This window comes from Sus scrofa, chromosome 4 (genome assembly GCF_054392235.1).
Source record: "Sus scrofa isolate SSC_HxYL_T2T_F1_AM1 chromosome 4, Sscrofa_HxYL_maternal_Yorkshire_Landrace_v2.0, whole genome shotgun sequence".
NCBI lineage: Eukaryota > Metazoa > Chordata > Mammalia > Artiodactyla > Suidae > Sus > Sus scrofa.
The window spans coordinates 94,718,707-94,744,609 of record NC_139386.1 but is presented as its reverse complement, the minus strand read 5'-3'; the positions used below and the strand labels follow the sequence as shown (position 1 = coordinate 94,744,609).

The window sequence follows — 25,903 nt, the reverse complement described above, 5'->3', positions numbered from 1 at the left end:
TAGGTTGCAGACGCGCCTCGGATCCCGCGTTGCTGTGGCTCTGGCGTAGGCCGATGGCTACAGCTCCGATTCGACCCCTAGCCTGGGAACCTCCATATGCCGCGGGAGCGGCCCAAGAAATAGCAACAACAACAACAAAAAAGACAAAAAAAAAAAAAAAAAGATCTTGTTTCCTTTTCAGCCTTTTCAACCTACTTATTTCTCAGTCTTAACCAAATCTATTCATCCTGAGCAAGCCCCACCCTCTTAAATTTGGAGAAGAAGACCTAGGTTCAATTTTCTGATTCTTTTTTTTTTTTTTTTTTTTTTTGTCTTTTTGCCTTTTCCAGGGCTGCTCTCGCGGTATATGGAGATTCCCAGGCTAGAGGTCCAGTCGGAGCTGTAGCCACTGGCCTACGCCAGAGCCACAGCAACGCAGGATCCGAGCCGTGTCTGCAACCTACACCACAGCTCACGGCAATGCCGGATCATTAACCCACTGAGCAAGGGCAGGGATCGAACCTGCCACCTCATGGTTCCTAGTCAGATTCGTTAACCACTGCGCCACGATGGGAACTCCTTTTTTTTTTTTTTTTTTTTGTCTCAATTTTCTGAATCTAATGCTCTTTTTCTATTAGACTCTTCTTCTTTTGTTTTTTTTTTTTTTTTTTGGTTTTTTTTTTTTATTTTAAATGGCTGCGCTCGTGACTCATGCAAGCTCCTGGGCCAAAGACTGAATCCGAGCTGCAGCTGCCACCTACTCCACAGCTGTGGCAATGCCAAGTCCTTTAACCTACTGTGCCTGGCCAGGAATCAAACTTATGCCTCCAAGGCGACCCAGGCCACTGCAGTTGGATTTTAACCCACTGCACCATGGTGGGAACTCCTCTAGAAGACTCTTTTTAAAGTGCTCAAAAGGAGCCATCTGTAGCTTTCTTTACTTTCCTTCCTTTTTTTCACTCTGTCCCTACAGTATGACATGAATAAGGGTGGAAAACTTTCTCCTCATTGAAGGACCAGGGAAAATAAGCAGGATACTTAAAGACTATATAGTCATCGAGAACCCAGTTTTTTTCAGCCCAGTGTTATAGTTTGTCCTCCTGTCCTCCTTGGAGCAGAAGTTGTATATTTTTTATTTGTCAGATGGCCTTTTCCTTTTCCCATTTTTCCCCCTTTTTTTTAGAGCTGCATCTGAAGCATATGGAAGTTCCCAGGCTAGGGACTGAATGGGTGCTGCACCTGTCACCTACACCACAGCCACAGCAATGTGGGATCCAAGCCTGTGACCTACACCACAGCTCATGGCAACACTGGATCCTTAACCCACTGAGCAAGGCCAGGGATCAAACCTGCATCCTCATGGATACTAGTTGGGTTCTTTACTGCTGAGCCATGACAGGAACTCCCTTATGTTCTAAATGATCTGGTTCGCATTGTTGCCTCTTGTTTTACTTAGAACTGCCATTGGTAGCTAAATCTTTACTGAAGTTATTGCAGATTCTGATATTCCTCTGCATGTTATTTTTATCACTATCAGTATGAACTTATTTACTATATATGACATAGCTGAATGTTGGAGACCTGCTTCTATATCTCGATTTCACCAGATCCCTTGGGAGAAAAATTCTACCTGGCTGGCAGTCTGAAAGTACCTGTGGTTTTTGTCTCATGCAAGTTACAAGTATTCAGTGTCTTCTTTTAGAGCCACAATTCTCATGCCTAATAAAGATCTGCACGTGGCATGATTTGAAAATAACACACGTTTGGGTCTCACCTTTAGAGATTTAAATTTTAGTTCCCTGATGGCCTAACAGTTAAGGGTTCGAAGTTGTTACTGCTGTGGCTTGGGTTCCCTTCTTGGCCTGGAAACTTCCACATGCCATGGGAGCAGCCAAAACACAAATAAAAAACCCCAAAACTTTCCTTCAGAGTTCCCTGGTGGCTCAACAGGTTAAGGATCTTGCATTGTCACTGCTGTGGCTTTGTTTACTGCTGTGGTGGGGGTTTGATCTTTGACCTGGGAACTTCTGCATGCCTCAGGCACAGCCAAAAAGTAAGTAATTTAGTATAATCTGAAGTAAAGCTCAAGTATTTGTATTTTTTTAAATTCCAAAGAGACTCATATATAGCAGGGTTGAGAAATGTTGACCTAAAACAATTTGTGACTAACACCTAGTTTTGAGTGGGAAGAAGACTCTTGGGGAGACCCTGGGATATCTGTGTATGGATCCCTGGGAATGTGAGTGGTATTGCCTCATCAAACTCAAGGCATTCTGCACTGTGGATCTTCCATCCTCTGGAGTGGTCCCTTCCAGTCTTTGACATGAAGATGTTATTTGTCAGGCATCTTGGGATAACAGATAGGTCTGCTCTGGCCTGGGGTGACTGTGCCTCCAGAATGAAAGGAATTAATATAAGCACATCTAATTCATTCAAGGCCCATCATTTGGGAAGCTCCCTTCTAGAGAACTCCTTGAACTTTTTTTTTTAATTAAAGTATAATTGATTTACAATGTTGTGCTAATTTCTGCTATACAGCAAAGTGACTTATACACATATATACTGTTAGAGTACAGGGGAAAGAAAGACAGTTGAGCAGAACAGTGAGATCTCAGGCAAGATTGATTGACCAGGAGAGTAGCTGGGAGCACTGAGCCAGAGGAACTCAGAGCACCCCCCCCCCCCCCGCCATTGGGAGAGAATCGGGTTTTATAGGCAGGGGATCATATGCTGAGTACTGTAGGTTCGGGATGGTTGTTGAGATCATGGTATAAAAATTCAACTTTCTCCTTGGGGCTGTCTTTGTCCTTGGGAAGTCAGCTGCTTCCTGGGCTTGGTTGTTCTGCCTGTGGAGGTCCAGTGACGTGGACACTGTGGGTCTGGTTCTGGATGGGTCAATGAGTCATGCGAACTTATTCTTTTTTAGGTCTTCATTTTAGTTCCCACCTAAGATATACATTCTTTTTTTTTTAAATATTCCTTTCCATTATGGTTTATCCCAGGAGGTTGGATATAGTTCCCCGTGCTGTACCGTAGGACCTCATTGCTTATCCATTCTAAATGTAATAGTTTGTGTCTACTAACCCCAAACTCCCAATCTGTCTCTTCTCCTCTTCCTCCTTGGCAGCCACAAATCTGTTTCTATGTCTGTAAGTCTGTTTCTATGTTTTAGATGGGTTCATTTGTGCCATATTTTTAGATTCCGTTTATAAGTGATATATGGTATTTGTCTTTCTCTTTCTGATTTCACTTAGTATGATCTTTAGTTGCATCCAAGTTCCTGCAAATGCATTGTTTCACTCTTTTTATGGCTAAGTAGTATTCCATTGTATATATGTAGCACATCTTCTTAATCCATTCATCTATCAATGGATATTTAGGTTGTTTCCAATTTTTGGCCATTGTAAATAGTGCTGCTATGAGCAAAGGAGTGCATGTATCCCTTTGAGTCATTTTTTTTCCCAGGTGTGTGCCCAGGAGTGGGATTGCTGGATCATGTGGTAATTCTATTTATAGTTTTCTGAGGAACCTCCATACTGTTTTCCATAGTGGTTGCCCTAACTTACATTTCAGTTACAGTGTAGGAGAGTTCCCTTCTCTCCACACCCTCTCCAGCGTTTGTTATTTCTAGACTTTTTAATGATGGCCAATCTGACTGGTATGAAGTGGTATCTCATTGTAGTTTTGATTTGCATTTCTCTAATAATTAGTGATGTTGAGTATCTTTTCATGCCGGTGTCTGTGTGTCTTCTTTGGAGAAAGGTCTAGTTAAGTCTTCTGCCCATTTTTTGATTGGGTTGTTTGTTCTTCTGTTGTTGAGTCATTTGAGCTGTTTTGTGTATTTTGGAGATGAAGCCCTTGTCAGTCAGTCACATCATTTGCAACTATTTTCTCCCATTCCGTAGGTTGTCCTTTAGGGTTTTCTGTGGTTCCTTTTGCTGTGCAAAAGCTTGTAAGTTTAAAGGTCCCATTTGTTTTAATTTTTTTTTTTTTGTCTTTTTTTTGCTATTTCTTTGGGCCGCTCCCGCGGCATATGGAAGTTCCCAGGCTAAGGGTCGAATCGGAGCTGTAGCCACCGGCCTCCGCCAGAGCCACAGCAACGCAGGATCCGAGGCGCGTCTGCAACCTACACCACAGCTCACGGCAACGCCGGATCGTTAACCCACTGAGCAAGGGCAGGGACCGAACCCGCAACCTCATGGTTCCTAGTCAGATTCGTTAACCACTGCACCACGACGGGAACTCCTAATTTTGTTTTTATTTCTGTTGTTTTGGGGGACTGACCTAAAAAAAAAATGGTATGATTTACGTCAGAAAATGTTTTTCCTATGCTCTCTTCTAGGAGTTTTATGGTGTAATGTCTTATGTTTAAGTCTTTGAGCCATTTTGAGTTTATTTTTGTGCATGGTATGATGCTGTGTTTTAACTTCACTGATTTATATGCAGCTGTCCAACTTAGTCAAATTGCCGAAGAGACTGTCTTTTTCCCATTTTATATTCTTGACTTCTTTGAAGATTGATTGACCAGAGGTGTCTGGGTTTATTCTTTGGCTGTCTATTCTGTTCCATTGATCCCTATGTCTTTTTTTTTTCCCCCCAGTACCACACTGTTTTGATGATGGTAGCCTTGTAGTATTGTCTGAAATCTGGGAGAGTTATACCTCTGGCCTTTTTTTCCCTACTTCATGGTTGCTTTGGCAGTTCTGGGTCTTTTATGGTTCCACATAAATTTTTGGATTATTTGTTCTAGTTCTGTGAAAAATCTCATGAGTAATTTAATAGGTATCACATTAAATCTTTATATTGCTTTGGGTAGTAATGCTCTTTTAACAATATTAATGTTTCCAATCCAAGAGCTTGGGATATCTTTCCATTTCTTTGGGTCCTCTTTAATTTCCTTTATTTATGTTTTATAATTCTTAGCACATAAGTCTTTCAGCTCCTTGGTCAGGTTTATTCCTAGGTTTTCTTTTCTTTTGTTTTGGTGTTATTTTTATTTTATTTTATTTTTTGGTCTTTTTTTAGGGCTGCATCTGCAGCATATGGAGGTTCCCAGGCTAGGGTCGAATTAGAGCTATAGCTGTCAACCTACCCCACAGCTCACAGCAACGCTGGATCCTTAACCCACTGAGCGAGGCCAGGGATCAAACCTAGGTCCTCATGGATGCTAGTCAGATGCATTTCCACTGAGCCACAACAGGAACTCCTGTTTTGGCGCAATTTTAAAAAGTTTTTTTTTTTTTTTTTTTGTATTTTCTTTTTGATCTTTCATTGTTAGTGTAAAGAAATGCAACTGATTTCTGAGTGTTAATCTTGTATCCTACTACTTTTGCTGAATTCATCTGCATGTAGTGACAGTTTTATCTTTTCTCTTCCAATTTGGATACCTTTTATTTCTTTTGTTTGTTTGATTGCTGTGGCTAGGACTTCAAATACTATGTTGAACAGAAGTGATGGTGATATAGGTAGGTTTCCTTGTCTTGTTACAGATTTTAGTGGGAAGGCTTTCAGCTTTTCACTGTTGAGTATTGTATTGGCTGTGTGTTTATCATAAATGGTTTTTATTATGTTGAGATATGTTTCCTCTGTACCCACATTGGTAAGAGTGTTTGTCATGAATGGATATGGAATTTGGATTATGTGGGTTTTGACTTTTGTTAATGTGGTGTATCACATTGATTGATTTGCATATGTTGAACCATCCTTGTTAACTTGGGAACTTGATTTTTTTTTTTTTTTTTTTTTTTAAATTAAATTTTATTTTCCCACTGTACAGCAAGGGGGTCAGGTTATCCTTACATGTATAAATTACAATTACAGTTTTTCCCCCACCATTTCTTCTGTTGCAACATGAGTATCTAGACATAGTTCTCAATGCTATTCAGCGGGATCTCCTTGTAAATCTATTCTACGTTGTGACTGATAAGCCCAAGCTCCCGATCCCTCCCACTCCCTCCCCCTCCCATCAGGCAACCACAAGTCTCTTCTCCAAGTCCATGATTGATTTTCTTTTCTGAGGAGATGTTCATTTGTGCTGGATATTAGATTCCAGTTATAAGTGATGTCATATGGTATTTGTCTTTGTCTTTCTGGCTCATTTCACTCAGTATGAGATTCTCTAGTTCCATCCATGTTGCTGCAAATGGCATGATGTCATCCTTTTTTATGGCTGAGTAGTATTCCATCGTGTATATATACCACATCTTCCGAATCCAATCCTCTGTCGATGGACATTTGGATTGTTTCCATGTCCTGGCTATTGTGAATAGTGCTGCAATGAACATGCGGGTGCATGTGTCTCTTTTAAGTAGAGCTTTGTCCGGATAGATGCCCAAGAGTGGGATTGCGGGGTCATATGGAAGTTCTATGTATAGATTTCTAAGGTATCTCCAAACTGTTCTCCATAGTGGCTGTACCAGTTTACATTCCCACCAACAGTGCAGGAGGGTTCCCTTTTCTCCACAGCCCCTCCAGCACTTGTTATTTGTGGATTTATTAATGATGGCCATTCTGACTGGTGTGAGGTGGTATCTCATGGTAGTTTTGATTTGCATTTCTCTTATAATCAGCGATGTTGAGCATTTTTTCATGTGTTTGTTGGCCATCTGTATATCTTCCTTGGAGAAATGTCTATTCAGGTCTTTTGCCCATTTTTCCATTGATTGATTGGTTTTTTTGCTGTTGAGTTGTATAAGTTGCTTGTATATTCTAGAGATTAAGCCCTTGTCAGTTGCATCATTTGAAACTATTTTCTCCCATTCTGTAAGTTGTCTTTTTGTTTTCTTTTTGGTTTCCTTTGCTGTGCAAAAGCTTTTCAGTTTGATGAGGTCCCATGGGTTTATTTTTGCTCTAGTTTCTATTGCTTTGGGAGACTGACCTGAGAAAATATTCATGATGTTGATGTCAGAGAGTGTTTTGCCTATGTTTTCTTCTAGGAGTTTGATGGTGTCCTGTCGTATATTTAAGTCTTTCAGCCATTTGGAGTTTATTTTTGTGCATGGTGTGAGGGTGTGTTCTAGTTTCATTGCTTTGCATACAGCTGTCCAGGTTTCCCAGCAATGCTTGCTGAATAGACTTTCCTTTTCCCATTTGATGTTCTTGCCTCCCTTGTCAAAGATTAATTGACCATAGGTGTCAGGGTTAATTTCCAGATTCTCTATTCTGTTCCATTGGTCTGTCTGTCTGTTTTGATACCAGTACCACACTGTTTTGATGACTGTGGCTTTGTAGTATTTCTTGAAGTCTGGGAGAGTGATGCCTCCTGCTTGGTTTTTGTTTCTCAGGATTGCTTTGGCGATTCTGGGTCTTTTGTTGTTCCATATAAATGTTTGGATTGTTTGTTCTAGTTCTGTGAAAAATGTCATGGGTAATTTGATAGGGATTGCATTGAATCTGTAGATTGCTTTGGGTAGGATGGCCATTTTCACAATATTGATTTTTCCAATCCATGAACATGGAATATCTTTCCATTTTTTTACATCTTCTTTGATTTCTTTGATTAAGGTTTTATAGTTCTCGGCATATAGGTCCTTTACCTCTTTGGTTAGGTGTATTCCGAGGTATTTGATTTTGTGAGGTACAATTTTAAAAGGTATCGTATTTTTGTATTCCTTTTCTAATGCTTCATTGCTGGTATACAGAAATGCAACTGACTTCTGAATGTTAATCTTATATCCTGCCACTTTGCTGAATTTATTAATCAGTTCAAGGAGTTTTGGGGTTGAGTCCTTAGGGTTTTCTAGGTATAGAATCATGTCATCTGCATACAGTGACAGTTTGATCTCTTCTCTTCCTATATGGATGCCTTTGATTTCTTTTGTTTGTCTAATTGCTGTGGCTAAGACTTCCAAAACTATGTTGAAGAGCAGTGGTGAGAGTGGGCATCCCTGTCTTGTTCCAGATTTGAGTGAGAAGGCTTTCAGTTTTTCCCCATTGAGGATTATATTTGCTATGGGTTTATCATAAATGGCTTTGATTATATTCAGGAATGTTCCCTCTATACCCACTTTGGCGAGGGTCTTGATCATGAATGGATGTTGAACTTTGTCAAATGCTTTTTCTGCATCTATTGAGATGATCATATGATTTTTGACTTTTTTTTTGTTAATGTGGTGTATGATGTTGATTGATTTGCGTATGTTGAACCATCCTTGTGAACCTGGGATGAATCCAACCTGGTCATGGTGTATAATTTTTTTGATATGTTGTTGGATTCGGTTGGCTAAGATTTTGTTGAGAAGTTTTGCATCTATATTCATCAATGATATTGGGCGATAGTTTTCTTTTTTGGTGGTATCTCTGCCTGGTTTTGGAATGAGGGTGATGGTGGCCTCATAGAATGTCTTTGGGAGTATTCCTTCTTCTTCAACCTTTTGAAAGAGTTTAAGGAGGATGGGCACCAATTCCTCTTTATATGTTTGATAGAATTCACCTGTGAAGCCATCTGGTCCTGGACTTTTATTTGTAGGGAGTGATTTTATGACCTCTTCAATTTCATTTCTAGTGATTGGTCTGTTCAGTTGGTCTGTTTCTGCTTGATTCAGTTTTGGCAGGCTGTAAGATTCTAGAAAATTGTCCATTTCTTCCAGATTGTCAAACTTATTGCCATATAGTTGTTCATAGTATTCTCTTATGGTTTTTTGTATTTCTGCTGTATCCGTTGTGATTTCTCCTTTTTCATTTATAATTTTGGTGATTTGGGTTCTTTCTCTCCTCTTTTTAGTGAGTCTGGCCAGGGGTTTATCAATTTTGTTCACCTTTTCAAAGAACCAGCTCTTGGTTTTATTAATTTTCTCTATTGTTTTTTGAGTCTCTATTTTATTGATTTCTTCTTTGATCTTTACAATTTCCTTCCTTCTGCTGACTTTAGGACTTCTTTGCTCTTCTTTTTCTAATTCATTTAGGTGGAGGGTTAAGTTGTCAATTTGGGATCTTTCTTCTTTTTTGAGAAAGGCCTGGATTGCTATAAATTTCCCTCTGAGCACTGCTTTCGCAGCATCCCATAGATTTTGAGAGGTTGTGTCTTCATTATCATTTGTTTCAAGATAGTTTTTAATTTCCTTCTTGATTTCCTCATTGACCCATTGGTTTTTTAGTAGCATGTTGTTTAGTCTCCATGCAGTAGGTTTTTTCTCTTTGCTTTTCCCATGGTTGATTTCTAATTTCATGGCATTGTGGTCAGAGAAGATACTTGAGATAATTTCTATGCTCCTAAATTTATTGAGATTCGCTTTATGTCCCAATATGTGGTCGATTCTTGAGAATGTTCCATGAGCATTTGAGAAGAATGTGTATTCTGATTTTTTTGGATGTAGTGTCCTGAAGATATCAATTAAGTCTAACTTTTCTATTGTTTCCTTTAGGATCTCTGTTGCTTTATTGGTTTTCTGTCTAGAGGATCTGTCCATTGATGTGAGGGGGGTATTTAGGTCTCCTACTATGATTGTATTCTCATCAATATCTCCCTTTATGTCTGTTAATATTTGTTGTATGTATCTGGGTGCTCCTATGTTTGGGGCATATATGTTGATGATAGTAACATCCTCTCCTTGGATGGATCCCTTAATCATTAAATAGTGTCCTTCTTTGTCTTTCTTTATGTCTTTTGTTTTAAAGTCTATTTTGTCTGATATGAGCGTTGCAACTCCTGCTTTTCTGTCATGTCTATTGGCATGAAATACTTTTCCCCAGCCTTTCACTTTCAATCTATATGTATCTTTTGTCCTAAGGTGAGTTTCTTGTAGGCAGCATATTGAAGGTTTTTGCCGTTTTATCCACTCAGCCATTCTGTGTCTTTTGATTGGGGCATTCAGTCCATTGACATTTAAGGTGATAATTGATAGATGATTATTTATTGCCATTTGATCCTCGTGTTCCAGTTGATTCTATGGTTCTCCATTCTTCTTTTTTTTTTTTTTTTTTTTTTTTGGTTGGATGGTCTCCTGTTATTATCTGCTTGAGTGTATTTTTTTTTTCATTTTTTGCACATGCAATATTTGGTTTTGGCTTGTGGTTGCCCTGTTTTTTAAGTATGCTAACCCCTTCCCATAATTGTGTGTTTTAGCCTGATGGTCCTGTAAGTTCAAACACTTCATTATTATATTAAAATTAAGAAGAGAGACATACATACAAACAAAAAGGATTATTTACCTCCTAACATCCCTTGCCCACATTTTATGGTTTTGATGACTCTTTTATTTTTTTCTTTTTAATTTTATTTTGTTTGAAGCATGTTCATGATTAAATCTGTATGCTGGCTTATTTGAGTGACTGCTCTCTGATTGTATCTTCCTCAGTCCTAGTTCTTCCTCTTCTTCTTCTTCTTCTTTTTTTTTTTTTTCTTTTCTTTTTTCTTCCCTTTCCTTCCTTTCTTTTTGGTTTAGAGAAGCCCTTTCAATATTTCCTTTAACCTGGGTTTTGTGTTGCTGTATTCTTTAAGTTTTTGTTTGTTGGGAAAAATTTTTATTTCCCCTTCTATTTTAAATGATATTCTTGCTGGATAAAGTATTCTAGGTTGCATATTTTTTCCTTTGAGCACTTTAAATATCTCTTGCCATTCCCTCCTGGCCTGTAGTGTTTCTGCAGAGAAATCAGCTGATATTCTTATGGGGGTTCCCTTGTAGGTAACATTCTGTTTTTCTCTTGCTGCCTTTAGGATCCTCTCTTTATCACTAACTTTTGCCATTTTTATTATGATGTGTCTTGGTGTGGGTCTGTTTGGGTTCAGTTTGTTTGGGGCCCTCTGTGCTTCTTGTATCTTGAATCCAGTATCCTTTAGATTTGGGAAGTTTCCAGCGATAATTTCTTCAAATATATTTTCCATTCCTTTATCTTTTTCTACTCCTTCTGGAATTCCTATTATGCGTAGATTGGCCCGTTTTATATTATCCCATAGGTCTCTTATATTGCTTTCCAGTTTTTTGATTCGGTTTTCTGTCTGTTGACCAGATTGAGTGATTTCCATTATTCTATCTTCCATATCACTGATTCGTTCTTCTGCATTATTCATTCTGGTTTTTACTGCCCCTAGTTCAGTTTGCATCTCTGCAAATGAATGTTCTAGTTTTTCTTGGCTCCTCCTTATATTTTCTAGCTCCTTTCTGAGGGTATCTGCATTGCTGTTCATATCTTCTCTTAATTCCTTCAGTATTTTCACTATTTCTCTTTTGAACTCCAGGTCTGTCAGACTGCAGAGATCAGTTTCATTGTTGACTGTTTTAGGTGAGTTCTCCTGTTGGTTTGACTGGGGGTGGTTTCTCAGCTTCTTCATCTTGCTTGTTGTCTTCTTTCTCCTGAGGGAGTTGTACTCTCCGTTATCGGGTAGTGCTTGCCTTGTCACTGCCCTGGAATATTTCCTGAGGGCTGTCGTTGTTGGTCAATCTTTTTTTTTGAGACAGTGTGGCTTTTCTGGAGTGTTGATGGGACTAACAGTGTTTCTTTGAAGCAAAGGAGGACTTCCTGAGGGCAGACAGGACTGGGAGGTCCACCCCACGATGGTAGCAGATTTCACTTGGTTCTCAGCACCCCCTGGGGTCTTGGGCGGATAGCAGGGCCTTTGGAGACTCAAGAGGCTCCTCCCCAGAACAGCCCGACTCAGAAAGACCGTCTGAGATCTTTTCCCAAGTCGGCCAGGCTTGTTGCAGCTTTTCTGGGCTGCAGGGGGTCCTGCCTGGAGCTGGCAGTCCTATGCAGCTGGTCCACTAGGTCTCAGCACCCCCTGGGGTCTTGGGCGGGTAGCAGGGCCCTTGGAGACTCAAGAGGCTCCTCAACTTGGGAACTTGAAATCTCACTTGGTTATGGTATATGATCTTTTTTTTTTTTTATGTGTTGTTGAATTCAGTTTGCTGATATTTTGTGGAGAATTTTTGCATCTATAGTCATCAAAGATAATGGCCTGTAATTTTCTTTTTTGGTGGTATCTTTGTCTGGTTTTGGTATCAGAGTAATGGCGTCTTCATAGAATGTCTTTGGGAGTGTTCCCTCTTCAATCTTTCAGAAGAGTTGGAGAAGAATAGGTATATCCTTCTTTATATGTTTGGTGGAATTCACCTGTGAAGCCATTTCCTCCTGGACTTTTGTTTCTAGGGTTTATTTCTTTTTAAATTACGGATTCTGTTTCACTTCTGGTGATTGGTCTTAATTCAGTTGGTCTTGGTGGACTGTATACTTCTAGAAATTTGTCCACTCCAGGTGTCAAATTTGTTTCCATTTAATTGTTCATAGTATTTTTTTTTCTATATTTCTGCAACATCAGTTGAGATTCCTCTTTTTATTCTTTTTTGTGGCCACTTTCATGGCATATGGAAGTTCCTGGGGCAGGGATTGAATCCAAGCCACACTGCAGCCTACACCACAGCTGCAGCAACACCAGATCCTTTAACCCACTGTGCTGGGCCAGGGATCAAACCCACACCCCCATAGAGACCCAAGCCACTGCAGTCAGATTCTTTTTTATTTTAATTAATTAATTAATTTAGTCTTTTTGTCTTTTCTTGGGCCACTCCCGCAGCATATGGAGGTACCCAGGCTAGGGGTCTAATTGGGGCTACAGCCACTGGCTTACGCCACAACCACAGCCACAGCCACAGCCTCGTCTGTGACCTACAACACCAGATCCTTAACCCAATGAGTGAGGCCAGGGATCAAACCTGCAACTTCATGGTTTCTAGTTGGATTAATTAACCACTGAGCCAAGACGGGAACTCCATGCAATCAGATTCTTAACCCACTGCACCACAGCAGGAACTCCCATCCCTTTTCATTTCTTATTTTGTTTATTTGGGTTCTCTCTCTTCTTGGTGAGCCTGGCCAAAGGTTTGTGAATCTTGCTTACCCTTTCACAGAACCAGCTTGTGGTTTACTGATTTTTTTTTTTCTGTTGTTTTTTAAATCTCTTATTTATTTCCTCTCTGATCTTTATTACTCCCTTCCTTCTATTGACTTTAGGTTTTGTTTTTGAACTTATCAATTAACCTTTCCTGAAATCAGCCAAGAGCATATAAAGTCATTCCCAAATAGGGCAAAGGAATGGAGATGCAGGGAGGCCATGAGGCCAAGGAAATCTGCACATACGTTTTCACAAAGAATCAGTGCTAGAACTCTGAGCTTGAGAACTAGAGCCTGCCATGTCATGGACAAAGCACATGTTTAAAAACTTTGGCTTCTGCTGTTATAGTGTCTTGTATGTATGGCTAAATGAGGTTGAAACAAGAAGGTAAGAAAATGAAGATCACACAGCTTTTCTGACATTTAATGAACAAGGCTTTTATATATTTTTTTTTTGGTCTTTTTTTTTTTTTTTTTTTTTTTTTTTGTCTTTTTGCCATTTCCTGGGCCGCTCCCACGGCACATGGAGGTTCCCAGGCTAGGGGTTGAATCGGAGCTGTAGCTGCCAGCCTACGCCAGAGCCACAGCAACACGGGATCTAAGCCGCGCCTGCGACCTACACCACAGCTCACGGCAATGCTGGATTGCCAGCCCACTGAGCAAGGGCAGGGATCGAACCCGCAACCTCATGGTTCCTAGTCGGATTCGTTAACCACTGCACCACGATGGGAACTCCCCTGAACAAGGCTTTTAATGAGTAGACTTCTGGGCTCTTTTGTCCTACATTCCTTCCCTAGTAGCCTTTGGTTGGAGCCAGGGCAGTTCAGCCCTTCAGTTCCAGTCCAGAGTTGGCTGCATTGACTAAATGTCTTGTAGCATTTGATGTGGGGCACAGGCCCCAGGCAGAGAGGGGGCAGTGGGTGGCGATAAGTGATCTGCAGAATCAGTGAGGCAAAGTCATAATTGTCCACTGTGGGAGCTTTAATTTGACCCATTCTGTCCTGGCAGCTTCCGTTAGCGGGGATACAGGGGTTATCCACGTAGTAGAGAAGGAAGAGGACCTGCAGTGGGTGTTGACCGATGGCCCTAACCCCCCTTACATGGTTCTGCTGGAAGGCACACTCTTTACCAGGTAAGAACTGTGTGTTCCTGGTAGGGAAATGTATCCAGGGAGGGGACGAGTCAGTGAACAGTTTTCACGCTTGTGCGTGATAACTTCCCTTGGCTGCCCTGGTCCAATCAGGGCAGGAGATGGGGTGATCCTCGAAAGAAAAGATGAATCATTAAAAGGAATTGTCTCAGTGACCTTGTGAGTAGAGCTCTAGTCGAGTAAGGACCCCAGGGAGGAAGGAGGGTTGCATGGAACCAGAGTAGGTAAGATTGAGTCCTGGGCTCAGATTAGGTCATAGTTCTCACTCAGAAGTTAGAGTCTGAAGAAGACAAGAAACGAGTCAACAGTGTTGATTCCCCTAATACTGCATTTATTTCCATCCTTGGGGACAGGATGTTGGGCTGCCTGATAATCTCCCTGTCTTCATTCATGCCATTGTCACCTTATTCCAGGAATCTGATGGAGAAGCTGAAGGGGAGAACCGGCCGAATTGCTGGTCTTGCAGTGTCTTTAGCCAAGCCCAGTCCCACCTCGGGCTTCTCTCCTAGTGTACAGTGTCCCAATGATGGGTTTGGTAAGAGCCCCAAGGGATCAGTGGAGCTGCTGCCACCCAAAAATGCGTTGTTGCTTCATTCTCATGCCTTGGGGGGTTGGGAAAGGATATGTGTGGGTCTGCTGCGTCTGTGGATAATGGAGCAATTGACTCCCAAACAGAAGGTTGCGTCTTTGTCTTTGCCACTCATCCCTTCTCTCTCTTGCTGCCCCTTCTGCTTACCTTCCATCCTCCCTTTTGGTCACATGCTCAGATCCCTGATTGGCCAGCCCAGGGCCCCCTGATACCCGTGTCTGTTTTACTGTAGGAGGTGATAGGTTGATACTTCTTTGAGTCACCCCCTCCTTTGGAACTCGTAGTCCCAACCCTATATATATCCTAGCCTTCCTCCCTCACCTGATTCCTAAGTGCTTGGTGTCCCAACATCCTAACCCCTGGTCCTGCTTTTCAGGAATTTACTCCGACTCCTATGGGCCAGAGTTTGCTCACTGCAGAGAGATACTGTGGAACTCCCTGGGCAATGGCTTGGCTTATGAAGACTTTAGTTTCCCCATCTTCCTTCTTGAAGATGAAGATGAAACTAATATCATTAAACAGGTAATGAGTTTGCCAGCTCCTAGCAATTCTACTTAGAATTATTTCTTAGGCTCTTCTGTTTGGAGGAAGTCTCATTCTGTTAGTATACCCTCTGAAAGACAGTTGCTCTAATACAAGCCAAGAAGTTTCTTTTTCTCATGTTTCCCTCTCCTGTTTCTCTCCTGCCTGATATTATAGCATTAAAGGCTTTTGGACTGAAAGAAAACATAAAGAGTATTTAATACAAAGCAAGGTGGAGAGCCCCAGTTAAGAACCTTTACTGTGGTTAAAAAGAGCGTTGCACTAGGAATTGAGAGAGATTCAGTTCAGTAATTTCTTTCTTTTTTTTTTTTTTTAAGGGCTACACCCATGGCATATGAAAGCTTCAGGCTAGGACTCGAGTCGGAGCTGCAGCTGCTGGCCTACGCTACAGCCACAGCAACACCAGATCTGTGACTTATACCACAGCTCATGGCAACAATGGATCCTTAACTCACTGAGGCCAGGGATCATACCCACATTCTCACCGATGCTATGCTGGGTTCTTGTCCCATTAGAGCCACAGCAGGAACTCCCACTTCAGTAATTTCTGAAGTTCTTTTTAGTGCTCGTGTTCTGTAATTCTAATATAATGTTCTCTGATTTTGATACATAGAGCAGTTCAGAGGTTTATCCAGAGTTACATGATGAGTTTATGTCCAGGCTGTCTTGAATTTGATTTTTCATCTCCATTTGGTGCTTTGTATCACAGAGGAACAGATCACAGATCACAGTAGGAATAGTGGCTGAAGCTCCGCATTGGGCCAGGCCTTTGGGTACAGGGTAATTTCATCTGCCCCAGCCAAGTCACTGAGTCTGTGCCCCTTCGCACCTCTTGATGAGTTTTTCTCCTTATAGATCCAATGGTTGTACCAGGACAGCTCTAGCTCAGGGACAGATTTGGGAGTGGCTTAAGGATGGAGCTGGGCCCTCCTCTTTTTGGGCAGTATGGGAGGGACTCCACAACCAGCTGCCTCAGTGGGCTCCATCTCCCCTTGCAGTGCTACCGAGATCACAACCTGAGTCAGAATGGCTCGGCTCCAGCCTTCCCGCTGTGTGCCATGCAGCTCTTCTCACACATGCATGCTGTCATCAGCACTGTCACCTGCATGCGGCGCAGCTCCATCCAGAGCACCTTCAGCATCAACCCAGGTAGGACAGATCCATCCGAGGCAAGCTGGGTGCCCCAGGGCGGGGTGAAGGGGCCAGGCCAGAGAAGGTGGGTGAGTGTCAGGACAGAGTGGGTGCAGGCGAGGAGCACCGTGTGGGAGAAGTGGAAACAGCTCCACACGATTGAGGCAGCTTGTCCCTGAAGCTTGTCTCTGATGGTGGCAGCGAAACCAGTCTGGAAAGTGGACATAAAGCAAATGATTCACAGAGCCCTTGGGTACTGGTCAGAAATGTTCTTCTCTGTAGCTACCTTCGCCCTCACTCCTGTTGGTCTCTCACTGTTTGTGTCACACTCAGAAATCGTCTGTGATCCCCTCTCCGACTACAATGTGTGGAGCATGCTTAAGCCTATAAATACATCTGGGACGTTGGAGCCTGGTGACAGGGTTGTGGTGGCTGCCACCCGAGTAAGTGCTGGCCCCTGATCAGGGTGGGCTGGACTGGCACAGAAAGACAGGCAGGCATCTGTTGGGCATACATATCGAGTGTCTGGACTGCTGCAGCAGGGAGTCTCCAACAGAGAGGGGTCTGGGGTGTGAGACTCTGGGGCTCTAGCCCTCACCCCAGGACAGGAGTACTCTCGGATGGAACAGGAGCGGGGGGAATGGTCCCAATTTCCGTTTTCAAAGTGTATCTCCCTTGCCTCTCCTGCCCAACCCAGCTGGACAGTCGTTCCTTTTTCTGGAATGTGGCCCCAGGGGCGGAGAGTGCTGTTGCCTCCTTCGTCACCCAGCTGGCTGCCGCTGAAGCTCTGCAGAAGGCACCCGATGTGACCACCCTGCCCCGCAATGTCATGTTTGTCTTCTTCCAAGGGGTGAGGGCCCTTTGGCTGGGGTGGGTTGCCAGGGAAGGAGGGGGTGGTAAAGGTGGGAGCGGCTGTTTGGGGAAGATCTCAGCACTCGACCGGAGTCATTATTCAGCAGAGAGCTTCTGATTGTGTCCATGGGTGTCTCCCCTTCAGATCCCCCCATTTCAGGAAGCCTTTGCACCCTGACATGGAATTGGCATACTGCCAGCTCCCTCACTCCCCAGTGCAAAAGCCTGTTGGAGGCATTCTTCGACTTTTATTCTTTGGTCCCTTTTCCTGCACCTCCACCCAGGAGCCCTGAGGCTCCCTTGTCTCCCCACTGCCACCGCAGCCTGGGCCTTGGAATGAGGGAACAGCAGCCGTGGCTGCGTCGGCCGAGGTGGGGGAGAAGCAAGAGACAGGCACATAACAGCTGATGTTCGCCTCGGGCCTTTACTGAGGCTGCCTTCCCCATGTCTGAGCCCGAGATGTCCTGTGACATAACATGTGAGGCATAGTCACAGCTGGGAGGCAGGGACAGGGGGTGGGGGGCGGAGTCACATGACTGCGCTGGCCAGCAGTTGAGATGACACGGACAGGAGCCCTTGTGCCTAGAGCTTTGACGATCTGGCCCCAAGGCACCGAGGTGGCCCTACCGCTTCAGAATCTCTGTTCCCTTTCCCACCCATCTCCACCCCTCAGGAAACTTTTGACTACATTGGCAGCTCAAGAATGGTCTACGATATGGAGAAGGGCAAGTTTCCTGTGCAGTTAGAGAACATTGACTCATTCGTGGAGCTGGGACAGGTGTGCAGCAGGTGTCCTCCACCCCTTCCTTCCCACCTGAAGCTCCCCCCGCCCGCCCCACTGCCGTTGTTCTGTGTCCTCACTGCAGGTGCCACCCCCCCTTCCCTTGACTCTTCATCCCACTCCTTTCTCTCAGGTGTGGGCCAGAATAGGAGCCTGATCAGAGGTGTTGCTTCTTCATCTCCCCTCCCCCCCCCAGGTGGCCTTAAGAAATTCGCTAGCGCTTTGGATGCACACAGACCCCATGTCTCAGAAAAATGAAACTGTACACAACCAGGTAATCTGAGCATCTCTCCCCCTCCCTTCCTGTTTCAGAGGCTCCGAATATGGACACCCCCTCACCCTGGCCCTATCCCCACCAGTCTCCAGGGCCTGTGAGACAGGACCTTAGGTTGGGTGTTGGCCAAAGGGTGAACACCCCAACTTGCAGCTCCCCAGGAGGAACCATGAGCTCAGCTCCTATCACTGGTCCCCTGGGATGGGTGGGTCTCTGATGATTGGGTGCCCAGGGAACTATCTCTGTCCCTTAAGGACAGGGCTGTGAGTGGCTCCTTCTTTCCTGCTGCTCCAGGGACCCAGCCGTCCTGGTTGCCCAGCCACATACCTGGCTGTGTCAGACTCCCTGCCCAAGACCCTCCCTCCCCTTCAAAGTACAGCTTTAGGAAGTTTCCTGGTGTAGTCGTTAGGACTTGGTGCTTTCAATGCTGCGGCCCAGATTCAGTCCTTGGTTTGGGAACTAAGATCCTACATCAAGCCACTGCACATCATGGCCAAGTGATCAACAAAAAATTTTTAAAAAGCCAAAATGCACCTTTCGTTCTGTTTCTTCCCTGAGGTCCTTTTCCTGCCAGCCCAGCTTTAGCGTCCTCCCTGCTCTGGACTCCTAGAGCACTTGGAGTGGATTACTGGTGTGGCATTCGGCATTGTTTTGTATTATTTGCTCTTCCAATTCTGCACAACACATAATAAGTGAAACATCAGCTGAGGATAAGATAGTGTCCTGAGGACAGTGAGATCTACCTGCAGATGTGAAAAAAAAAAAACCACCAGCCTCTTCCTTCTTCGGGCAGGGTGATGGGAGCTACAGAAAAATTCAGAGGACCTGGAAGCCAAAAGGCTCAAGGAATTTAGATCTGGGAGGGCTTAGGGCGGGGATTTGAAGTGGAGAGCATTTCAGATCTGAAGGAGACCCCCTGCTTCCTACCCCCTAGCCTCCTGTCAGCTAATGCCCCTCATCCCCAGGTGGAGGAGCTCCTGACCACACTGGAGAAGAGTGGTGCCGGCGTCCCCACCGTCGTCCTCAGGAGGCCGAATCAGACGCAGCCTCTCCCCCCATCTTCTCTGCAGCGATTTCTTCGCGCTCGAAACATCTCTGGCGTTGTTCTTGCCGACCACTCCACTGTCTTCCATAACCAGTAAGAGTCACCTAGGCTGCATCCTCTTCGCTCTCCAGCAGCATCTGTTCTGCAGTCTGGGGGCCGTAGAGAGAAACGTCTCTGTGTCGAGAGAGATCACCGCTCTGCCCTCTCCCCCCACCACCCTCTCCAAACTCTCAGGTCAATCTGTGTTCTTTGCTCAGTGTCCTCTTTGTGTCTAACCTGGCTCCTTCCTTTGACTTGACGTTCCTCTTAGAAAAGAGTCCTCACCTTTAACCCATCCCTGGCACAGTCATCCCCATTGGTGGTTCCAGCTCTCCCAAGCTCTCCAGGGGTCTGAGTTCCCCAGGGCTGCCAGCAGAGGGCATCGTCTCAAACGAGTGACAGAATGAGGATAGGGGTTCTTTGGCCAGAGGACAGAAGAGCTGTCCCGGCCTGGGGCCCACCCAAGGGTGAGGGTGCCACAGTCAGCAGTCGTACGCTATGAAATGTCACACCTTGCCATGTGGTAAGTACGCGTGGTCCAATGTGGGTGCAAAAATGTCCCCTACAGCTGAGGGGGATCCAGACCTAAGGGCTGAGGCCCAGCTATCACCTCTCTCCTCGTCTCGGGCACCCCTAAACTGCCCCTGACTTGAGGCCTTCAGTAACAGAGGACTTTACTCAGGCTGGATTGCTAAGCCTCCAGCCTCCTGTCCCCTCTTAAAACAGGCCGAAGGAGTTTCTGAGCAAAAATGCATAAGCTCTGCTTCTCCAACCCCCTCTTATTTATTTAGGGCACTGAGAGCTGCGGTACGTAGGGCCAGCTCTCTTCTCCATATTTGTCTTCTGTACCACTTTGGGGTGAGGGGCGATTCATCATTTGATGCTTTTTGGACTTGACCATGCGGCTGACTTGACTCTGTGTGGGGCAGGCATTCATTGACGGTGGGACTGGGAGCTCTCCCCTCTTAGCTTCTCTTCTAAGACCTGTCTCCCTGGCGTTCCTGGAGGGTGGTTTGACCAGTGCAGTGTCACACATCTTCACACAGGCCTGCTCATCCCCCGCTCCTCCCGGCCACATTGAAACAATCAGACGATCGCTCTGATCATGTGTGGCTGGCAAGGCTCCCTGAGCGTCGTCTCGGTCCTCCTCCTGGACATCTCTGACCCCCGTGAAACAGAAGTGTCTCTCACGTCTAGAGATCTCCCAGGACGGAGAAGTTCCCGCCTTCTGACCTCATGTACCTTTTCTACTTTGTCAGACAAGTCTTTGTATTGAACCACTCCCACCCTCACTCCTCCTTCCCCATTCTTTACGCCTTCTTCAATATGGAATCCTGATTTTCTCTCTTCCTTCCTCCCTGGATGAGGAAAAATGAGATACCGAGTTCCTGCAAAAGGGACAGCTGAGGGAGGACAGGACAGGGCAGGGCCCCGGCTGAGTGTGGCCAAGGCTCATGCCGGCTTTCCTGGCAGCTACTACCAGAGCGTTTACGACACTGCTGAGAACATTAACGTGAGCTACCCTGAGTGGCAGAGCCCTGAAGAGGACCTGAACTTTGTGACAGACACTGCCAAGGTAGCACCAACCTGGGCCGCGTTGGGAGCATGGGGAACACAGTGCAGATGTTCGAATGTTCATGTTCGAGGTCCGATAATGTGGGCCATTCAGCCCCCCTCCCTCACCTACCCCAGGCTCTGGCAGATGTGGCCACAGTGCTGTCACGTGCACTGTACCAGCTTGCAGGAGGAACCAACTTCAGTACCATTCAGGCTGATCCCAAAACGGTGAGAGCAAACGGGCCCTGGCTCCTTTCTGTCTCGGTTTACACAGCATGCTGGCTCATCTTTTATCTCAGCCTCTTGCCGAGGCTCTCAACCTTGGCATTCAGCCTGCCTGGACGTGTGGGTGAGGACCACCGATGCCCCAGAGGGCTCTCGGGTGGACCTCATCTGCATCCTGTGAGCCGGCCCCCATCTTCCCAGCCCCATGTCTGGTTAGTCTAGTTCCCACCTTATGACTGGATCTCCGCTAATAACTCTTGCCCTGGGCTCCAGGTCACAGGGGTCTCTCTTCTCCCTGTCCCAATCCTAGGTTACCCGCCTGCTCTACGGGTTCCTGGTTAGAGCCAACAACTCATGGTTCCAGTCCATCCTCAGGCAAGACCTAAGGTCCTACTTGGGTAAGTGCTTCATGTGGGTTGAGACCCTTAACCAAGGGAAGGGGTAGAGAAAAGGTCATTATTAGGTTTAATCTTTACTTACTTCTTCCTCCTCTTTCTTTCCTCTTGATATTTGTTGGATCCTTTTCTCTTTGCTTTCTCTTCTCTGACTCCCACCCAATCTGTGGCTCTTTCTGTCCCTGTCCATCTGCACCCCACCCACCCAACCCTCCCTTCCGTGTGGTCTCTGATCAGGCGACGGGCCTCTTCAGCATTACATAGCCGTCTCCAGCCCCACCAACACCACATACATCGTGCAGTATGCCCTGGCAAATTTGACTGGCAAGGTGATGGACCTTACCCGAGAGCAGTGCCAGGATCCAAGTAAAATCCCCACTGAAAACAAAGACGTGAGTGGTGGTGGGTGTCGGAGGTACCCTGAGGACCCCCTTCCTTTGGGAAAGTTGGTGGATCTCCTGGGCCCAGATGGACCCAAGGGATTGGGTTGGAGAGGTGGAGGGATACAGCCCTTTGAACTTGAGGACTGAAGAGGCAGTGAGCTTGGGTGAAAACGGACCATCTAGAGGGGAAAACGGACTCACTCGAGTGATAAGAGAGATGACATCAGCCCCTTGTTGTGGCCTGTCCTCTATGCAGCTGTATGAGTACGCTTGGGTTCAGGGCCCTTTGAATCCCAACGAGACAGACCGGCTGCCCCGGTGTGTGCGTTCCACGGCACGACTGGCCAGGGCCTTGTCCCCTGCCTTTGAACTGAGGCAGTGGGGCTCTACTGAGTACTCCACATGGACTGAGAGCCGCTGGAAAGATATCCGCGCCCGGATATTTCTGATAGCCAGCAAAGAACTGGAGGTGAGATGGGGGTGGGGGTGGCGGAGGCCTGTTTGACCTCCCTCTGTTGCCTCTTGTCTCTGACCCCCTTCCATCTCCCATTTGCCCCAGATTGGCCTCAAAAACCTGCTGCAGATCTGTCCCTGGTCAGCCAGCATGCCCCATTAGGAAGCCTGTCCTCACTGATAGTTTGAGTATGTGTTTGTTCTGGAGATAGATTTCCATGGAGACCCAAGGAGCTATGCCTTACCCCGTGGACCCTACCTAGCCCTTCCACAACTCCACTCCCATCCGAGTTCCCACCTGCCGTAGCCAGGTCAAGTCAATCCTCCATAGGTGTTTAGTGAGTACCTGTCACAAGTATGTCAGTCACATAATGTGGCCACAAGAGAATCAAAAGTCACAGTCCTACCTTCAGGATGCATAACATCTAAGTAAAAAAGACAGCAGCAAGGACAGAAGTCCTTGACTTCCCTTTTCAAATGGGAAGTTGAGTCCCCAAGTTGGGGAGGCGTTCGTTGCCTGTGATTGCCCAGTACTTGGTGCGTGGAGCCAGCTCCAGAATCCCAGTGCCCTGGCCCCCAGCCCCAAGCCATTATCCGCAGCTATGCTGAGTTCTGAACGCACCTCTCTCCTTCCTGCCCACCCCTCCTGCAGTTCATCACTCTCATGGTGGGCTTCGGCATCCTCGTCTTCTCTCTCGTTGTCACCTACTGCATCAATGCCAAAGCCGACGTCCTTTTCATTGCTCCCCGGGAACCGGGATCTGTGTCTTACTGAAGAGGACCCCAGCTTTTCCTGCCAGCTCTGCAGTTCACTTCCTAGATCACCTGTCCCACCGAGACATAAACCACTAGTTTGTCACTGGAGCCTCTCTGGGTCTGACTCAGACTAACATTAAAGAAGTGGAACTGCCCAAAAGAGACCATGAGAGATAAATATGTCACCCCCTGCCCCATCTCCCCATCCCCGTTTCCCCTTCCCTGTTTCTTCTTCCTCACCCTGGCCAGATCCCAGGATGACAGATAGAAGCCGCTTGCTCCTGTTTGACTCCTAGCTACCCCTGTAACTTACACCCTTCTTCAGGACCCTTCTCTTTCTGTGCTGCCCTGTACCTCCCTCTGCTCTCCATCCCCCCACCCCCACCCCATGTACTCATCCACCCTCCTGACCCGGAGGGACACGAAAGTTTGAATGCCAGGAGCAAACTACAGGAAGTCCTGGGGACGAGGACAGGGGAGATCTGCGGCTGAGCCTGCGGTCTCCCTCCTGCTGTCCTGTCTCCAGGCCCTTAGATGGCACATCAGGGTAGGTGTACTGCCCGGCGGGTACCCCACCTCCAGCCCACAGTGCTCGGTTGTAATTTGTATTAAGCTGTAATATTGATTTTTTTTTTTCCCCTGTGTGTGTGAATGTGTGAGAGAGTGTGTGTGTGTGTGTGTAAATATATAAATAGTGAGTTTCATTAAAACGAACTCTCCCACATGACCTGTACCATTACCAGTTCTTCTTCCCGAGCCCCCTTGCTCAGTGACCCCAGACCGGCGTCATGGAATTTCGATCCCACGTGCTCTCCCCTGGATCCACAGAGGGCCCAAGGAGGAAGGCCCTGTCAGAAACAGCAGAAGCTGTGAAAGAAGGATTCCTTCCGGAGCCCTGGGTTCCTTCTCATAGGAGCGATGTTAGCATAATTTCTCACCATTTTGTAGTTGGCCGACATTTCTTTCTTGCTCTGATCCCTGGGCTGGGGTGTGGAGATAAAGGGACTGAAGTCCTGACCCTTGGGTAGTTCACATTTGAGGTGAGGGGAGGCAGAGCTGATACTCAGAGCTAGGCGTAGTCAATGGAGAAGTCACAGCACGTCCAGAGGGCTCTGGTGGGGCACGGAAGGATTTGGGACAGGGGGGTGGCATTTAGAAGGGCTGCACAGAGGAGGAGGCCTTGGAGCAGCGACTGGGAGTTCACAGGTGTGGAAGCACAGAGCCAAGAAGAGGCGGGGGCCACGCTTGAGGACAGTACGGTGTTCAGTGTGCCTGAGCCATAACGATCAGCAGGAAATGAAGCTGCGGCCAGGTCACAGAGGGCCTTGGTGGCAGCCTAAGCAGTTTGGGCTTTCTCTCGGTAATGGGCATTTTGTCAATCAAAACCAAGAATTGTTTTGGTCTCTTCTAGAACGAATCTCTGCCGTTTGGCAACGCCCTGATTCCCTGCGTCTTCATAGAGGCAGGATTCTGGAGTACAGCAGGACTGCTGAATACTGGTGGGCAGGGGCTGAGTCTGCTGAGGCCGGGAGAGGACTGGCAGGAGTGATGCCCAAAGCCGGCCTTCTCCCCTCACTGCTGGCCAAGAGCCCATCCCCAATGCGCCTCAAGACAGCAGAGATGGAAAAGAACTGGCCATTTTCAGAGTCCCAAGGACTCCTCTTAGTTTCCTGATTGGGCTGTTTACCTTTCAGATGCTGCTGAGAGGAGGTGATTTTTCTCAAGGTTTCCTTCCAAGTTCCCTCAAGGGGCGTGTTTTGGGGTTCTGGGATGTGGAAATATACCCTGCTGCTTCCCCGCTCCCCCAGCACCCCTCCCAGTTTGAGCTGGAGAAGCTGTGCACTGAGCTGGCGGGAGCTGAGCACAGCTGCCACCATCGCCTGGGCCCACTCCATGCCTCCCTCGGCCAACAGGTCTCCCAGCGGACAGAGCACTAAGCTCCCTCATCCTGCTGGCAGCCTCGGGAAGCGGGGAAGTGGCTGAGAACCAGTGAGGGGGCTGAGCAGGGAAGCAGGGGGTTGGGCAGGAGCAAGGAGACAGGGTGAGCAAGAGGGGAGCGTACAGGCCGAGGGCCTCAGGAGGATCCGCAGCACCAGCTTGTCCCCGCCACCCCCACCTCACCCTCCACCCTGAAAGTTACAAACCGAAAGACTGGGTTCTTTGCATGGCTCTTGGGGAGGCCTCTCTCTGTGGAAGAGGCACAGACCCCCAGATAACCCACTGGGGTCCCCTTCCTGACACCACAGCCTGTGGTGTCCCAGAGACTGAACAGGACTGGCTGGCAGTATCTTGGGGCCACAGACTTGAACTGCTTAGCCTCCCTTTTCCCACTTGCTCCAGGCCCTGCTCACCCCTGTGCCTTCCGAAAACTTGTCGTTTTCCAGCTGCTCCCCTCCCTACAGAGCTTTCCTCCCTCCCTGCTCCTACCCATTGCTAGCTCACCCCGTACCTCCTCTTCCACCCGACCATTGAGTAACAGAACGTCCTGCTCCAGAACCCAGTCTGTCCCGTCTCTACCTCTTGTGACACTGGGTCCCTTGAGACTAACACCAAAGGCTCTCCCCTTAGCCGGTGTCTCTTCCCCAGCTTCTCTGAGTAAAGAGTTGACTCTTGTCTGTTTTCCACATCTAGGTCACTGCCCCCAGAGGTACATCCTGAGAGGAGATATTTTCATCTAGAGTCTAGCGTTCTGTACCAGGAACGCCCCCCCCCCCCCATATGATAGGACTTCGTTTCTTCAAGGGACCGTGTAATAAGACCTTAGAAATTGTGTGTGTGGTCTAACCCATTTGCTAGATGGAGGAAACAGTAATCCAGAGGAGTGACATGGCTTGTTCAAGGTTACACAGCATGTTAGAGCTGAGACTGGAACATTTCTTATATCTGCACTGGCAGCTACGGCAGTAATAAACATTTATGGAGCCTG

The 25,903-nt window shown here is 46.4% G+C and overlaps 1 protein-coding gene across 5 annotated transcripts in view; it reads left to right on the top strand.

Annotated features, from left to right (window-relative positions):
* The window catches only part of NCSTN (nicastrin), a 29,924-nt gene extending 4,021 nt beyond the window's left edge, over nucleotides 1-25,903 (top strand). For 2 of the 5 annotated variants that reach the window (XM_085022582.1, XM_085022583.1), the window contains exons 3-17: nucleotides 13,813-13,936; nucleotides 14,368-14,489; nucleotides 14,920-15,065; nucleotides 16,085-16,235; nucleotides 16,551-16,660; nucleotides 16,915-17,067; nucleotides 17,743-17,847; nucleotides 18,047-18,124; nucleotides 19,090-19,262; nucleotides 20,682-20,784; nucleotides 20,901-20,993; nucleotides 21,301-21,388; nucleotides 21,623-21,777; nucleotides 22,025-22,237; nucleotides 24,389-25,903. In XM_085022582.1, the coding sequence (XP_084878708.1) occupies nucleotides 13,813-13,936; nucleotides 14,368-14,489; nucleotides 14,920-15,065; nucleotides 16,085-16,235; nucleotides 16,551-16,660; nucleotides 16,915-17,067; nucleotides 17,743-17,847; nucleotides 18,047-18,124; nucleotides 19,090-19,262; nucleotides 20,682-20,784; nucleotides 20,901-20,993; nucleotides 21,301-21,388; nucleotides 21,623-21,777; nucleotides 22,025-22,237; nucleotides 24,389-24,526 (1,952 nt within the window). In that variant the 3' untranslated portion in view covers nucleotides 24,527-25,903. Of the gene's footprint in view, nucleotides 1-13,812; nucleotides 13,937-14,367; nucleotides 14,490-14,919; nucleotides 15,066-16,084; nucleotides 16,236-16,550; nucleotides 16,661-16,914; nucleotides 17,068-17,742; nucleotides 17,848-18,046; nucleotides 18,125-19,089; nucleotides 19,263-20,681; nucleotides 20,785-20,900; nucleotides 20,994-21,300; nucleotides 21,389-21,622; nucleotides 21,778-22,024; nucleotides 22,238-22,873; nucleotides 23,702-24,388 lie in introns of those variants that run through there. The other 3 variants (XM_001928786.5, XM_013996872.3, XR_014843971.1) reach the window with 2 other exon arrangements.